Genomic DNA, 17,582 nt, shown 5'->3' with positions numbered 1-17,582 from the left:
CAGGGACAGGTTTTTATGGCTCTCCCTAGAGGTTCTGATGATTGGGCTCTCCCTCGTTATCCAGGAGATTTTGGGATTTGCATTAGCAGGTGCATCAATCTTACTCTTGCTGATTCCTGCTGGGCTTGGCTGAATGACAAGCTGGTGTTCACCATATAGCCCACCAAAGGCCATGGTTCTCTGTGAGGTAAAACAGTTCAGCTGATCAGATGTGGTGAGCTGAATCCAGCCCTTAGTGTCCCACATTTCCCCACCTCCAGTGGGATGCCTGCACAAGCAGCCCTTCCACAGAGTGAGGTAGGTTCCCACTGCTGTGGGAGGGATGTTGGGGTCCATCTGGCCACGTGTCCTACTGCCTGGCAGTGAGCAGCACCATAAACCACCTTGTACTGGGGATGCTCTTCTGCCCAGGTCCTTAGGAATTGTGGTAAACTCAGATAGGAGCAGTGGTGGAAAGCAGACTGGCAAAGAGCAGGGGGGTGAAGAGAGCAAGGAGCCAGAATGACCCAGGCTTTTCACTTCACTTTGATGGGTTTAAAAAGCAAGTGGTGGGGGTGCTTTTGCAGCCCCTTTGGGCAGCTGAGTCCTTTGCCTATTTTAGTAACTTCAGGGGAGATGACAGCTCTGATTTCTGGAGGATTTCTAGTTTACTTGCTGTTAGCAAGCCCTGCTCAGCAAGAACCTGCTCACAGACCCAGTTCTGATTGTGCTTGCAGAGCTACTGAGCGAGGGGAGCACGTGGGAAGGCAGCAGCATGGGAGGGGGTGCTCTGCGAGGGAGTCAGGCCCCGTCGTGTCTGCTCAATTTACATTTCTCTGTTATTAAACCATGCTCTGGTTTTCAGCAGGGTTTGGAAGCACCTCTCCTTAGTGGGCAAGGCAGGAGAATGATGGCACTACTGAATCTGGGACACCAGGACGGCCCTGAGGGTTTGATGTGATGCTGTGTGCTGCAGCCATCTGCTATCAATCTACAGAGGGCTCTTCCCCTTTGGGTTGCACTGACAGCCCCAGGTAGCAGGGCTGGGTGGATGGAAAAGCATTTCACCACACTGAGGAAGTCAGTTTTTGGGCAGGCAGACCCAGATGGGGAAAAAAATTTCCTGCTGCCACTCAGGATTGCAGAGAAGCTGCAGATCAGATGAATGCTGAGAAAATTGCTGGTAACTCAGGATGCTGAACTGGGCAGGAGCAAAACCCCTGCTGATAAATGAGCCTTCATGGCCCCATGAGCAAGCACCAAGAAGGAAATCCCAGGGGTGTAATGAGGCTGACTCCTTGCTGAGGGCTGAGGTTGCCTCTCTTGGATTTTGCTCTTTACTGTGGGGGTGGCTGTTGAGTTGTGCTGACTTCAACCCCTGGATGAAGCAGGTTGTCCTTAGCCTTGTCCTCAGCACCCAGCCCTGCAGAGCACAGGCTCTGGGGTGTGCCTGTTGTTTGGCACAGCTCCCGTGTTCATGTGCATGCTCAGAGTGGTTGCTAAGGCAGCACAAATCTGTCCCCCTTCTCTGTGCTTTCCAATTTCTGTGTGAACCAGAGGTGTAGGTGTACTGGGTCCAGGCAGCCCAATCCCAGAGCAGGGTCTGCATGGGAGAGCAGAGGCAGTGCCACGGAGCAGGAGTGAGCAGTCTGTGTGCACAGACATGGGTGGGAGTGGTACAGGTGGGTGGAATGTGGGGTTTAGTTTAGTTTTCCCCATCCCCAGACTGTGCTGCAGAGTCTGGTGGAAAAGAGGAACTGTCCACTGCCAACAATTAGGGTGCAACATGGAGGGGAACATCTCTGGCAGGAGGTGCAGGGAGGTGCTCAGGCAGCACAGAGATGTTTACAGGAACTGGGTCACTGCAGGGCTGTGCTGACAGGAGGTGCAAGTTGTGGTCAAAGGGACAGAGATGCTGAGTTTGCTGGCTGCTGAAAAAGAACTGGGTAGGTGAAAAATGAGAGTGTGTCTGGAACATCTACCTCCATCCTTCCAGTAGGCATGGCAGGAGACTTGCAGGTGTGGTGGTGCCAGCTAGGAGCACTCATTTGAGCACAGAGATGTTTGGATTGATGGCTTTATTTCAGCTTATTTTAGCAAGTAATAGGCAGGGGGGTGATGTTTATCACTGAAACTGGAGCTGGCTGTACTTTAGATCACAGCTCTAATAGGCTGGACTGACTGGGACAGTAAATCACTTCAGCAGCACTAATAACACCAGGTGATGGGTGTAGTAAACCCTCTATGGCAGCAATAACCTGGTCCTGCTGGTTCTTTCAGTCAGGTTGGTGCTTCTGCTCTGGTTTGTTTATTAAGGCTCCTTCACAGAAGTCACCTGGGTGAGTGCTCTGACTCAGCCATCGAAATGGCTGCTCTCCTGCCATTCCCCAACCTGGCTTGGGCTCTTTTTATACCCTGCTATAAAATTGTTTATTTTTGCACCTGTTTAGATAGGCTTTTTGGTCACAGGGGTCTCATGATGTTGTTTTCATGGCTTCTGGAGCAGGGCTGCTCTGTTGTTGCTAGAAATAATTGCTGTTAATTAATTCTTTGCTGATTTTTCTTTGGCAAAGCACACTGAAATAAACAGATAAATGAGCAGCATGCTCTGTATCTCGATGTTGTGGGAGCTTTTAGGAGGCATACAGTGACATCCAAACAATCCCATCAGCAGCCAGAGGAAGGGTAGGACATGGCCCTCAACTTTCTGTGGACAAAGCTAATTGGGGGGAAGAGGCTGAATTACCATCTCCAGTTGTTTGGCAGCTCTCTTCAGACCATCATTTTTAACCTCTTTCTAGAGAAAAACCACAGTTTTGTTTGTGTCTACTGCTTTATTCAAATCACAGCAGTGCTACAGAAGAGGATGTGCTCTCAGCTGCCTGAGCTGGACCAGCAGCTGAAGGCAGCAGTCTGTGACACGAGACTGACCACCAGGGCCAATAATTGCACTGTTTTCTCTCTTCTTCTGTGCCCTTTAAAAATGTTTTTTTCTTTTTTCTTCTGAAGAACTCAGGCTCTGCTGAAGAGACTTCCAGACCAGAAGTGAAGTGCTGGGCTTCTGTGTCCTGCCTGTAGCACCTCCATCATCCTCTTTGCTCTGTGTCCCTGGCTGGAGCAGCTCCTGGTTCCCAGCACTGGCAGCAGGTGGGTGGGTCACTTCAGTCTCCACCCTGGAATGTGACATCTCACAGCTCAGTCTCCTGCCTGAATGTCTCCAAGCTGTTCCTGGAAGGATGAGCCATTTGAGCCAGGAAGAGATGAAATTATTGGAATTGAGCAGAACCAATTTCCATGGTAAGTGCTGCCCTGCTGTTTGCACACCAAACCTGTCCTGCTGTGTCTCTGACTCAGACTGAATTGATGACGTCCTGCTCTGAATAGTCACTGACTTCTCTTTGGAGGAGCTGATCCCCTGATGTATGAGTGTCATCACACACATGTTGGCTTTCTCCACACAGAGATTCCACAGGACTGTCTCTCAATTAGGATAAATCAGGAATAATGCTAAAAGCAGTGGTCTACCACTGACGTAGGTGAAGTGTTGACTTCCTTGGACTAATTTCATCTCCTCTGTACGCAGAAAAGAGCCTGTCATTGGACATCAGAAATCAGCATAGCTCCAGCTGGTTCACTGCAGCTGCTGTGGAGCCAATTCCCTCAGCTGCCCCCTCTATGTCATATTTTACATCATAGGAAATGGGTTTGGTGCAACAACAGGACTGTTGCAGAGCTGTTTTTCTTACATTGAGATTTCCCCAGGTGCCAGGGAGCAGACATACAAATATCCAACATCTTCAAGCCATCAATTACCCCCCTGTCTCTGTCTCAGGTGTATTTTGGCTCCCAACCATGCTGTCTGAGCAGCTAAGCAGCCCCTGCAACCATCTGCTGACCACCAAACCAGCCCATTGCTGGCCAGAGGCAGGCAGAAAAGAATCTGAAAGGGTGTTCTGAGCACATGAGGGGCTGGTGGTTGGAGAAGTTTTGTGGTAGCATGGCTGTGAGAGAGCAGTGATCAGCTCTAGGGTGTTGCAGAAATCTAAAAAAAGAGATTTTGGTCTGAACCCCCTCCTTGTCCTCATTCTCCCCAGTTCTGCTTCCCTACAGAGGATCTCTGTGGTCTGGTTTGCAAGGTGGTGACTGCATGACTGTTAAATCATGGGAGCAAAGGAACTCCCTTTTTTTCACACTGGTGACACTGGGCTGCAATAGAATTAACCACTATGCAAATGGAAAGAAACCCTGATTTGCAGATTACTCTGCAGTGAGACACTTTCAGAGCTGCACAACTCTTTCTCTTCTTTGAGGGCTGCTGCAGGTGCAGAGCAGCTCTGCAGACACAGGACATCACAGTTCTTTTTCCACCCTCACATCATTTTCTCCTGCATCGTCCTCTTCAACTTGATCCACACATCCTAACCACACAGATGCTGTGAGTGTGCTTTTCCCCGTTCCACACCGAAACAATCCCACAGGCTCCATACAGCAATTTGCTCAAAATAAGAGAAAGTTGGCATAAGTATTGGATTTTTGGTTCAAGAGTTTTTAAACTGCCCTGGTCTGAGCTCTCTGCTCTGCAGCATTCCTCCCTCCCAGCTATACTCACTCTTGATTTAACTGGATAACCCAGAAAACTCTTCCTTTTTTAAAAGAAAAACCTCTAGGATTGGTTTCTTCCTTTTTTCTTTTTCTTTTGAACAGGAAACCAATACTGCAACGGAAATGAGCTGCTTTAACATAGGTGCTGGTGCCAGTGCTGCAGCTTGTTCACACAAACCTCCAGCTGCAAGAGCTGCCTCCCCTGTGGTGCTGAGGAAGCCCATGGAATTCTGCCTGGTCTATCTGCTACTCCAGAGTTTTGCTTGAATGCAGTTGCCGTGGCATGAATTATTGATATTTCTGTTCAGGTTTGCTGTTCACGCAGGAATTTGTAATGCTTCCCCACGCTGCGCTGTGAATGCGCTCCCGGGTCACATCGAGGGCTGTGTTTAACACCCTTTCACTTGCATGCTTGTGACATTGATTTAGCCATTTCAGGGCTAGGGCTGCAAAATTAACTAAACCCCAGTGTAAACAGCTCTTTTTTCTGACAAAAGGCAGTCTCGGGGTGAAAGGAGCTGATATGGAAGGGCAAGGAGAAGGTAGAGTTATGTCTGTGTATTTTCAGGGCATCACCACAAAGATGATGGAAAGGTTCCTAGGAATTTCTGAGCGTTCTTTGCCCTGACCTCAGTATCTGGCATTTCCAGAGGCTGCCCTTGCTGCCACTGTGCTTAGCACCTCGGGAGATCGCATTAATAACGTCCGTTTCTAAGGCAACAACCTTGTGATTTAGAAAAGGCTGAGTTAAAAGTGTGTGTGTTTACAAACAAACACATCTTACCCATAAATATGTATTTACATACATATGGATATGAATTTATGTCAGACCTCCAAGTCACTTAGCAGTGGAGAAACAGGAAGCAAGTGAATGAGGGAATGTATTGACAGCGACAACCCATCTTCAGAGAGTTTGGTCAGAGATTTCACAAGAAGTAGGAGCAAATTCACTTAGGAATTCCCTGAAAGGTGCTACCCACAGGAAAATGTGGGGCAAAGCTCAGAGGAGGGAACAACCTGACATGGATAAGACTGAGCAGTGATGCCCATCAGCCTCCACCAGCCCTGCAGGAGCAACCTTTGCTCTTTACCCCGTGTGAGATGCAAACTCAGATGCAGTCCATGGTCTATGCCAGGAATCACAATCCTCAGGAGTCAATGTCCATCAGGAGAACCTCAGTGCCTGCCCTGGATCAGCATTGTGCCAACCAACACCGGGGCAATACCCAACCTCTTAACCTGGGATAAACCAGGAGTAAATTTACAGAGATACCCTTGTATGTGGGAGGTCAGCTCAAGCCTTTGATTTTCCATTAAATAAAAGTTTATCTTCATTTCTGGCTCATTTAATTCCAACTTTTCTCCCTATCTCTCCACGTTCACTCCATGCACGTGGGCTGTTTGTATCCCTGTGTGAAGTCCAGAGTAATTGTGAGGAGACTTAAATGCTGAGGATGCTGCTGATCCACCCTTGCTGGCCCTGCTCTCCTGCTCTGCCTGCCCTTTATGAAACTCTCTCCTCTCATCATTGACAACAGGCTCTGTTTTATTTGATTTTATTACAAGATATAAATTTCTGTCTGCAGCCCTGGCTTCCAGCACAGGGAGGGGAGAGAGGAATTGCCTAGCAACCAGGAGAACAAAAAATTAAGAGAATCAATAAGTCTTAATGGAAAGCAAAACAGAGACTTTCAAACCAAACCCCCTCCCTGCTCGCAGCCCCGGCCCGTGGTAAGTTCATGATGATGTGCAGCATCCTGGCTATTGCGTGAGACATTCAGCAAAAGCCTCTTCTGGAAGAGCAAAAGTGCAAATGAAAACCTGGCCTAGCTTGGGCTTAGGTAAAGCTCTGATCCTGTAGCATTTACGCTGGCAAGCTTGAACACAGCGCAGGTGGGGAGGGTTAAGGTACTCTGCTGAGCTGGTTTCACTCTGAGGGTGTTAGAAGTCAGTGCTCCAGGTAAGTGTTGGTGACTCAGAGGCTGAGGAGGGTGAGGGTCTGGATGCAGCAGATCAGTTTCCCCCGAAAAGGTCAGTGAGGAAGATTATGCCTTTGGTTAGGATGGGAGTGAGTTTCCAGACATTATCAAGCTGTGTGTGTAAAACCAGAAAACCCAGCATGACACTGGGTTGAGTCAGCAAGAAACAGTTCAGCATCAGTTTAAAACAGAAATAAACCTGGATGCAGTCACCTGTCTGGCAGCACAAATGCAAAGGTCATTTAGGGAAATATATACCAGACCACGACTCTGCCTGCATTTAAGGGGCTATTTTCTCCCACAGTGTTCTCAGGAACCTGCTCACGTCCTCTCATTTGCAGGATCAAGATGGTGGTTTGGCTGAGGAAGTTTTCCAGGAGCTACTGGTATTCTCCTCCTGCAGATGCTCGTGCACACCCTGAATCTCATGGGCAGCATGAATGGCACGAGCTGAGCTTGCAGGAGGGCTCTGCTTTGTTGGAGGAAGCAGAGTTGGATATTTGAATGGGGACTTGCTTTGTAAAACCAAAATTGTTTTTATAGACAGAGATGTGTGAACCACAAACAGGACATAGCAGCATCACAGGTGACCCATACTTGAGAAGAAGGTTTCAGCAGGGGCTAAGGAGGCACAGCTCTGAAGCTTTCTTGGCCAAAAGCTTCCCACACCCCACCCCTGAGTGGCACTTTAGCTGGCAAAACAAGGAGTCTTGCCCCATAGATGGCATGAGATGCACAGCCATGATGACACAGGGATGTTTTCTCCACAATAGTCCCTTGACACCATAGAGGTGTGAAAAAAGGAGGAAGATGCTTGGAGGACGGTCCTGCCAAGACACAGACCCAGAAGCTGGTGGTGATGTACGAGGACAGCAGCGAAGGAGGAGTGTTTCGGAGTGCGTGGGGCCACTAGTGAAACCTCCACAAGTACCCCCAAAAGCTGCTGGTGTTAGAGGGGCATCCCAAACGCGCTGCTCATGAGCCTGCCGAGGAGTTTGAGTGGCGAGGCCTTGGCCAGTGAGAGCTGGGGTTGCTGCCAGCCCCCGCCTCCCGCAGGTGCAGCCCCTCGGCTCCCACCCACCACAGCATCCCCTCCGCGGGCAGGAGTTAAACCAGGAAAGGCACCCCCGAGTGCCGGGGGCACGCTGCGGGATGGGATGCCCGGCAGGTCGGGGACCCCCTCGGGGGTAGGGCCGGCGGCGGGGCCGCGCTGCCGCTGGAGGGCGCGGGGAGCCGGCAGCGCCCGCTGAAAGCGGAACCGGCGGCACCGGGCGGCTCCGGCAGCGGCGGGCGACAGGCGCCCCGGGCGGGCAGGGCAGGCAGGGCAGGGCAGGGCAGGGCAGGGAGGGCAGCACCGCCCCGGCGCGTCCCGGCGGCCGGAGGCGCGTCCGGCGTGCGCGGGGCGAGCGGGGCCGATGGAGCCGCCCGGGCGCCGCCCGCCTCGCCAGCGCCCCCCGCCCGCGCCATGAGGCTGCCGTAAGGGAGCGAGCACAGCCCCGCCGAGCCGCCCGCCGCCCCCATGGCGAAGGAGAGGAGCAGGAAGGCGCTGGTGGAGCTGCTCCAGCGGCCGGGGAACGCGGCGTGCGCCGACTGCGCCGCCCCGGGTAAGGGCAGGGGAGGCGGGGGGCGCGGGCGGCGGCTGCACCTGCACCTGTCCGCACCGCACCGCATGGCATGGCATGGCACGGCACGGTACCGCACGGAATGGTACCCACGGAATGGTACCCACGGAATGGTACCCACGGAATGACACTGCACGGCCCCGCACGGCAGCGACGGGGCGCGGGGCTCTGCCCTCTCCGGGAGCGGCGGGGGTTGCGCCCCACCGAGGGTGTGCCCGACCCCCCTCCCCACGGCGGGGGATGCAGCGGGGATGCTCCGGGGCTGGTGGAGGGATGCGCTGCTCTGCCGCGGTCCCCGCGGACCGGCCCCGGCCGATTTCCCCAATTTGCCCCGGCCCGGCCCGGCTCCTCGGCCGGCCGTGAGCGCTGATGTCATCCCCGCCGGTCCCCGCGGGCTGCAGCGCAGCCGGGGCCGCTGCCCGGGCCGAGGGGGCTCTGCCGGGGTGCCCTGGGCTGCGGGGGTGGCGTGTCCTCCGGGCCCCCTGGGCTGTTCCTGCCCTGTCAGTGAGCAAACACGCGGGGACAACCGGAGGCAGCGCTGCGGACATTCTGCCCGACAACCTTTGCCCAGCTGCCATCGATGGGTGCCTGAGCTGCGCAGGGAGCGGGGCTGGAGTGCCTGTAGACGTCTTCGTGTGCGGAGGGACAAAATCTAGGCTGGGAATGTCTTCCTCGCCCTTTGGATGGTGAATTTTTGGGGTCGGGCCCTGATGCTCTTGCTGAGCAGCGTCTGCATGAGGTGGTCTGTCTTTGAGAACAATCTTAGAAAAATTGCAGAACTGGTAACTTTCCTATTTTTAAAAAGAAGAAAAAATCACCGCACAGAAAAACCTAAATTCGTATTAGCTTGGGCAGGATGGCTCTGAGGAGGTGTAGAGAAAGGATGTCCTTTTCAGCCTCTGTCATTCTATAGGTTAAAGAAAAACCCACCACTTCAGCTAAGCCCTATTTTCCCAGCTATTGATTTGTTTCAGATGTCAAGATCTATTGGATACCTCTCTCCAGCTCGTACCATTCCCAGTGGTTTTATGTCCCTAATCTGCATCCCAGGACACTGCAGTTCACTTTCAGATGCGTTGTGTCCTCCGGTACCCAGCTGGAAAGGACAAAGAACTTTGGGCACAGCGAGAACGGCTTTGCAGCGCCGCGCTGCTCTGCCTGCTCCCACCCATCTGCTGTCTGACTGTACCAGCCCACCTCGGAGGTGTCTTGCTGAGCACAGCTTGGACTCCCCGAGTAGGTGTCTGTCTAAATTGTTCCTTCCTGGAGAAAACTTTACAAACCTGGGCCATTCAGATCAGCAGGGCGATTCTCCCTCACCCTGTGGGTATAGAACATAAAGCCCCTGGGCAAGATGAGAAGTTTCTCAGCATCACCAGGGTGGAGATGGAGCTGTAGGTCAGTAAAAGAGCTCATACCAGGACAAGAAGGTGGTTGTTAAAGGCACCAAAAGGGCTTGTAAAACAACAAAACCATACTTCGGTTTTGGTGACATTTGCATACAGAGATGTCTTAGTGAATCTGAAAGTCAGAGAGGAAAATTTGGGCCAGTGTCTTTTGTAAGTCAAGATGTGCTATATTAATATCATTCAGCCTCTTCTGAACTCTCATGGCATTACTTCCTTAGGACCCTGTTCATCAACCCAATTTCTTTAGTGACTCCTTTGCTTTAGTTTCTTTGGCAAAGGAGAGCTATTCATGGTGCTGTAATGTGCTCATCTGCCTGGGAGTGACAATAAGCTTCAGATGCCCTGGGCTACTTAAGATAAGAACTTGTGTCTGTAGATAGTATAGAAAATATTCACCCTGAATTCAGTTATTCATCCTGAGCAGGTGTGGCAGGCCAGCTCTTTCTGGGGATGAGGTAATGCAGGAGAGGCAGGATAAAGTATCCAGAGAGCCTCCAGAAAGGAGAGCAAGAATGTTCTCTGCTGAGGAGTGGGGTGCACAGAAAGATGCAGGTGACAGCTGGAACCAGGTGGGCAGCTGGCACTGGAAAAGTACCACAGCAGAGAAAATGAAGAGAGAAGGAAAGGAGGAGGGAGGGTGGGGGGTGAACAGAATTTGAGGGAAGCAGGGCAGCCTTGTGCTTTCCCACATGTGAGTATCACCGTAGGACTGATCTGGTACAACTGGGGGGAAGCCAAAATCAGGATTTGTTTTTGCTGTTTCTCAGGTGGGTGCCTTTCCCTGAAATACCCTGTTAGTACAGGATCCATGATAAGAGGGAGCCATTTAGCTCAGGGATGCTCATAACAAAGAATAGGATGGGCTGCAAATGTAACAGGGAAAATTCTCTGTTAGTCACTTTAATTTGTGTATTTGGAAGCCAGCTGGGTTTTCTTTTTCTTTTGGAAATATTTGTTTGAGAAATCAGCCAGTCAATGAAAGTTTGTTTGTTTTTTTTTTCCTTCCCTGCTGTCAAAAAGGGTTATTTTCTTTTGTTAATGTTCTGGCATTTGGGAGAGGCTCAGTAGCCAGAGCCCTGAAGCCACAGCTTGTCCCAGGTATTCTGTGTCCTGTCATAAACCCCTGGTGCAGTGGAGCTCTCAGCTTGGCATCTCTGGGCTAAGCTGTGACCACAGGAAAATCAAAGTTGGGGACAGACATGGGGCATTGGAGGAGGCTTTTCCTCCTGGGCTGGGTAAATAACTTCATCCCCTGCAGGATGATCCCATCTCCTTGGGGACATCTGGGCACAACTGCTGCTTGCCTGGGGCTGGGCCAGGATTTGCCACTTAACTGTGACTGAGGATTATTGAAGTGGCTGAGCCCTGTAAGGCTGCCCTGTTCAAGATGTGTTTCCCTGGCCTGTGCACAGGAGGTGCACACTTGGCTGGAATGGGGCATTGAATGTGGTGCACATGAAGGTCAGGTCTGGATCTTCCCCAGGACCTGTGTATATATCTGGAAAAAAAAAAATTCTTGTGCAAAACCAGAGCTTTCAAAGAGATTTTGAGGGATGTCTCAGGTGGAGAGAACTGTCTTACAGGGACCCTGGCCATGACAGGTGAGAATGCAGAAAGGATGCTAATGTAGAAAGTGAAAATCAGAGTGTAAAATAACTAAGAGATTACATTTTTCACTTGCAGGTTTTTACGTTTGTAAAATTTTTTTAGGTTTTTAGTTAGGTTTTTATTAATTGCATTTTTATAAAACCTTAAATTGCAAAGAAAGGTTGTTTTGAATAAAAGATATTTCAGTTGCAAAAAATGTCATCAATTGGTAATGCATAATGAGACTGCCTTGGTTACATCTTTGGGACTGAATTCTGGGGTAGGAGCCACTAATAAAGTCATTAGATGGGGCTTAGGGTCCTTTGTCATTATACACCTCTGTGTCCTGGGTGTCTGTTTTCTGTGGGTTTAAAGCTGTGCTTTCTCAGTGAAGAGAGCCTGGTAAATGCAGTCTTAAGTGCAAACTGAGCAATGTTACTGAATTGCTGGTGTGTAATGGCTCTCTGTGCATTAGAATAATCTTTTTTTCTTCAAGACTAATGTGGCAGCTCAGCCTTTTCTTTTTCTAAATGATTCTTTGTCTCAGGCAATCTTTCCTCGCATCATGAGACGGATGGTTATCTCAGGGCATAACAAGACCTTGAGTATTTCTCTCTTTACTCTATTTTTCTATGACTTAGGCTCGTGTTTCCATGGAGTGAGAATTATTTTACATTGTAGGAGGACAGAGAGGCTCTGAAGACAGAAATGGAAATCCCATCAAAGCAATCCTGCAGTTTAAACCCTGCAGTAGCAGTTTACATGGCTTGTTATCATTTTATCTTCCTTATTGGGGATGGATTACTGGGACATGGATCCTGGCTAGCATTGGCCTCTGTGCCTGAGGCCCAGAGGGGGTGAAGGATGGAGGAAGAGCAGAAGGCTCGCACTGGAATTGGAGCTTTGTGCTGCAGAGCCTGGTGTTCTGGTGTAACAGTGCATCTGGAAGCCTCAGGGTGGCTGAGGTGGTTGTAAACACCTTTTCCTTCTCAGTTCTACAGCAGGTGAAGCTTTTCCATTCCCTGGATGTCAGCAAGTGAGGGTGGTGATTAGAGGGAAAGATCCGAGTGCTGGGGATTGCTCGATTTGCCCAGGATTAAGGAGGGCACTGATTTGATCTCAGCCCTCTCCTTCCTCCCTCCAACCTCTGGCCCTAAAATCCCAGATCGGGAAGGCGACTGAGCCATCGGGTCCTGCCAAGTGCTCTGCCCATCCCCGAGGGGGGTGATGGAGCTCTGCCTCGCAGCTCTTCCCTCTCTTGCCCCCACTGCCTCCCACTGGAAAGCTGTTCCAGAGCCCTGCTGCTCTAATGCTGCGAAATGGGATTTTCATTTTCCAGCTCAAAGTGGAAACTTGTTCCTGCACCTCCATTGTTCTCTCACTCAAATACTGAATTTTTTCCTTTTTTCCTTTTTTTTTTTTTTTTTGTGTCCCTGGGAATTGGCCAGCCCTTCTCCCTGGCTGTAAGGAGAGGGGCAAGAAGGGAAAAAAAAAATTAAATAAAAACAAAAAAAAATCCCACAGCAGTTGTGTTTAGCTCAATGCCATTTTCTGCAGGAAAAAGGGCTTTTTGAAACAAAGGAGGTTTGATGTGATGGTGGTTTTTGTCCAGTCCTGGTGCCTGGGCTGCAGCACAGTCGTGGGCTGCAGACAGCGAGAGGGGCTGCTGGGACCTGCCAGCTGAATTAAAAGACCTTGGCAAGTTTAATGCCTTCACTGAAAAATTTTCCTACTGAGAGAAGAGTGTTGGTGGGAGGTGGTTTGACTTCAGCATTAACTCTTTTATTGTTATTTTTCAACGTGCATGACCAGGGTCTCTTTATTAGCCTCCCAACCCCTCCCCAGAGTAAATAGCTGCAGAACTCGGGTGCTGAACACGAGGTTCTGTCTTAGGCATGGGGGAAATCAGCAGCAGCTGAGCAGCAAGCAGGAAAGGCTTTGTGCTTGTGTGGATCTCACTAAAATCCCTGTGGTTCCACCCTGTATCGATGAGTCACATTTCTAGCGCAGGTAAAAAAGGTTTTGCCTGCCTGGAGAGGTTTCTTTATCACCTCAAACAGGAGAGGGCTCAGGAAAATCCATTGAATCTGCATCCCAAACAAAGGCCAGCTCCTGCCCAGCTGGTGTGGCAGGGATGCTGCAGGGGCAGCTCGCTGAGGGTCAGGCCATCATTTGTGTGCTGAAGAACTTGCTGAGGATGTGTTGCTGTGCGTTGGCCTCAGGTGTTTGCCTTGGTCTTCAATGTTGTCCTATAAACAGGGATAAATGTAGTTTAAGGCAAAAAGTGGAGCAGGAACATCCAATTTTGTGACTCTTTGAGTTCTTGCTTTTGTCTACTTTGAGCCTGTTGCTGCTCTGCTTCATGGGATTTTACTTGGATTGATGGCATCTGGGGATTTTCCAACTGGAACCCCACATTTATATTCTGCATAAAGGAAATACGGATTATTTGTTTTTTTAAAATCCATTACCATCCAGCTTCCAATCTCTTTGGTTTCTATAAGTCATCCTGTGTCTTACGTTGGTTTTTCTTCTGTAATATTTTCTGTGTCTAGCCTTCATTTTTCTTCTTTTTCCCTAAGTTCAGGAATGCTGGGTTCAAGCTGTGATGTTCATGGTTCACTGTGCTGGGTTTTCCTGAGGCTTGTGGTGGTAAAAAGGGCTGGGTGGAGAAGTTAATTTCTGAATTCTGCTGTATTGCCCAAGTGTTTTAGTTTTGTTTCGGATGCTTCTTTAATCTCTGGCTATGCCTTTGCTTTCAGATTAATGATATGGGAAAATACCAGCCCAGTGCCCTTCTCCTGAGTTTAATTTGGCTTTCTTTGCTTCTTTCATTTTTAAAATGAAGCTGACCCACATCTTTATTTTGAAAGGCATTATAATCTGTTTATAAGTTACCAAGAATCTCTACCACATTGAGCAGTGAAAGCCTTTTAGAGCTGGAATTGGTCATTCAGGGTAGGAGTCTTTCTGCACTTACAGCAGTGTATTTGGTTTAATGTTCCCATTGCTCCTCGTTCATTTTTATTCCTTTTGGCTTGAAATAATGGAATAAAGTAATTTGTGTGGAACTTAGGCATGCTGGAGAGTTTTCATTAGGCTTCACTACTGTTTGTTCAAAATTCTGGAGGCTTAGGAAAAAAATAATCTTTTTTGAGCAATGCCCAAAAAACCCAGATTATGACATATCGCCATTTTAGTGCACTTTTTTGGCACATGCCCAGACAGAATAATAAAATTACTGAGCTCTCAGTAATATCCAGCGTGGAGAATGTGTTCCAGCTGTTGAAGTGTCCAGCAGCAAGGTGGACTTCACCTGCTTTTGGAGACTCAACTTGCCAGCCATGCAGCCTGGGGCCGTTGGCTCACTGAATTAATGGTCCTGCCCCAAAATTCACTGTTTTGTGTGAGAACAGTTATGAAAATTTACTTTTATGTTTGACAAGATGTTGTCTTATCTCTGGTGCAGTCTTTTGAAGGGTTGGAGTCTGTGGTAAGCGGAGGCTGGGGATCGCTGGTGTTATCCACCGTGTCCCTGAGCTGAGAACTTGTGCTGGAGAGCAGAGAGACAGAGCATGATGTGTTTGGGGAGCAACACAGCCACTGACAGCCCCAAACCCTTTAAAAGGCTTTGGAGAAGCATCCCTGCAGCCGTGGGCGCTGGTCCTGGCTGGCATGGCCGGGCTCTGTCACCAGTCCCTGCAGAAGACGTGTGGGTGTGGCGGTCTCCTTGCTGGATTTCTTGGACAACGGTGTCATGAGTGCAGGGGGTGGGAGAGAAGGGGAAGCAGCATTGGCAGATCCCTCCAGAAGCTGGGGTTGGGGAATCCTCCACCCCCTGCTTCCTGCCCACAGGCAGAGCCCTGGCACGGGGAGGTCACAGGGGAGCACGAGCCCGAGGGCTCCCATGGCTCTATAACCCTATGGTTTGTTCAGATGATGCTGAGAAATTCCTTCTGGCTTTCAACTAAACCCTGGGAAAGGTTTGGGCTGCCTTGTTTTCTGTTAGATGTCCTCAGCCAGGAGAGCAAGAGCCATGAGAAATCTCAGATTATGGTAACAGTGACATTTCAGAGAGACTTGCCCTGGCAGATCAGTTCGTTCTGGGGGTTTTCACTACCCAGCAGTGTTTTGGATGTGGCTAAATTGGTACCTGAGGCCTCTGAACTCTCCTCCTGCCTGGTGTTTCCTTTGGGACTAAACCCAGTCACCAAATGTGGGTGGTTTTGGACTGTGACGGGAGAGCAGCACAAACCCAGCTGAGCATCCACGGTTCTTCCACCCACCCTTGCCACGAAAGACATATTTCTAAAACCAGAAGAGCAGTGAGGAGGAAGTTGCTATTAATACCTGGCAGAGGTGTGAATGGCTGGGGTCAGGTCTGGTGGGGCAGGTGAAATGTTCATCTCTGTCATGGTCCTCCTTGAAATCTGCTGTGTGGGACACTGGTGGTGTTGGATGGATGTGGATTTGGGTCTAGGCAGGAGGGGAAATGCTGACAGGAAGGTGACCAGGAGGAGATAGCTACTGGCTGTGGTTTATTGAACAAGCTGAGAGCATCCCTTCCAAGGCTGGGCCACCACTGAGCCCGTTGTCTGTGATGTGATATAGGTGTGTGTATGTACCCTGTGATATAATCCAGCTTTTGTTTTCTTAATTAGACAGGGCTTGCCGAGGTGTGGAGCAGGGGGGAAGTGTGTTTAAGAGTCTGGTCTGAAGAAGAGCCTGCTGGTGTGAGGAGAATGCTTTAAAGCCCAGGTGTGACTGAAACCTGTTGCTTGAGATGCTGTTCACCCATGCCAAGAGGAGACAGTTTGGATATGAGCTGACTTGGTGGCCACTGGAGCTGGAGTCTCCTCCAGAATCTTCTTGCAGGGTGTTCCTACAGCAGGAAGTGTTCCCCTCCCAGGCTGGAGGAAGGTGTGGAGTCCCCTGCTCCTGTCACACACAGCAGTGCAGGCAGGGGAGGGGTTACCTCTCAGGGAGGACTTTGGAAGCCTGACTCCACGAAGCTGCAGACAACATGAAGAAATCCATCTGCATCCCTAAGATAAATCTGGTAACATTTAAAAGGCATGGGACTCCCAATAAAACATGTTTTATTGGCCAGTGCATACTTTGAAATGTTTCCCTGGGTTGGGCAGTGCTTTGATCAGATCTCATTACTCTGGGAAGGACTAAAGCTCATTTATCCTGGAATGTTCTGAGCCCAGGGACCCAGCTCCAACCTTTGCTGCCATGGCTCTGTCCTCTGGACCCTCTTACCACTCCATGGTATCCCTTAGCATTCCGTGTCTCTGATCCTCAGCACTCAGGTCAGCGATGGCTGCTTGAACACGAGACCCTGGTGCTTTCACCTTGCCTGCCTTGTGCCCTTTGGGACCCTTCAGCAGGGCTGAACCTTGGGATGTTTTTGTGGCAGGAAGTTTGGAGGGTCCCAGACTTTGATTACAAATGTGTTTGGAGATGAGAGAGGACAGCAAGACGAGTTAGAGCACAGAAAGTGCCTGAGCATGCCAAGCTCTTGGTTCTTGCTGCCCAGTCACTGGCCACAGTCTCGGAGGTTGGGAGGAGTGGGGGTGTGGGATGGGGTGTGAAGCTGAGTCACCCACTGCTTGTGGAAGGAGCAGGGTGGGCAGCACCAGGCCCTTGGATCAACCTGACTGCTTTTACACTTGCCAGGCTTGAGTTGTAGTCGCTGGGGTCTCAGATGAGGATAGGAGACCACGTGAGACAGAAGAAAACCCACCTCTGTGTCTGCTGGTGGCTGGTGGGACTTGTATCAGCTTGGGAATTTTTTTCCCTCTCCCACGTGGGCAGCCAGCTGTGTCTGATGAGAATCCTTCTTTAGCACAGGGGTTTACATCTGAGCACAGCCACCCCTGGAGAACTGAGCTGCCCTTCCCAAGGGGCAGGCTGGTGGCCGTCCCTGCAGGCGAGGTTGGTGGCAGCCCGTGGCTCCCCCTCAGGAGCTGAGCTGCCCCGTGCCAGCCTGCTCCCTGCACTGACACAGCCAGAGCATTAAATATGGATCAGGAGGAGAAAGCACGTTCCCTTGCCTTTTATAAATAATTGCTGTGCTGTGGGGAGTGAGGGCTCAGTGCAGGTACAGTGGGGAATAAACAGGTGACGAGGGGCTGTGGGAAGGGAAGACCTGCCCTTACCCCTCGACAGCCTGGGCTGGCTGAGGGGCTCCCAGCCCTGTGGGTTTGGGGAGGATGGAGGATTTAGTGTCTGGCTGGGTGACCTGCAGTGAAGCTCTTTCTGCTGGGGCGCAGCTGGCTCCGCAGGCGCTGACATTTGCCTTGGAGTTCAAACAAAGATCCCTGTATTGGCTTTATTGGCAAGGCAGTGCCAGGGACACTGCTGGATGTGTCCTGCTCCCCTCCCGTCCCTCTGTCTCC

The 17,582-nt window shown here is 50.4% G+C and overlaps 1 protein-coding gene across 2 annotated transcripts in view; it reads left to right on the top strand.

The window, feature by feature from the left end:
• Positions 1-7,957: 7,957 nt before the first annotated feature.
• ADAP1 (ArfGAP with dual PH domains 1) overlaps positions 7,958-17,582 on the top strand; it is a 46,438-nt gene continuing 36,813 nt past the window's right edge. For both annotated transcript variants that reach the window (XM_005522986.3, XM_088063953.1), the window contains exon 1: positions 7,958-8,164. In XM_005522986.3, coding sequence (XP_005523043.1) covers positions 8,080-8,164 — 85 coding nt within the window. In that variant the 5' untranslated portion in view covers positions 7,958-8,079. The remainder of the gene's footprint in view (positions 8,165-17,582) is intronic.

This window comes from Pseudopodoces humilis, chromosome 18 (genome assembly GCF_049639895.1).
Source record: "Pseudopodoces humilis isolate 2021_Gansu_Grassland_sample_001 chromosome 18, ASM4963989v1, whole genome shotgun sequence".
NCBI lineage: Eukaryota > Metazoa > Chordata > Aves > Passeriformes > Paridae > Pseudopodoces > Pseudopodoces humilis.
The sequence above is the reverse complement of the archived record's forward strand: the minus strand, read 5'-3'. Positions and strand labels throughout refer to the sequence as shown.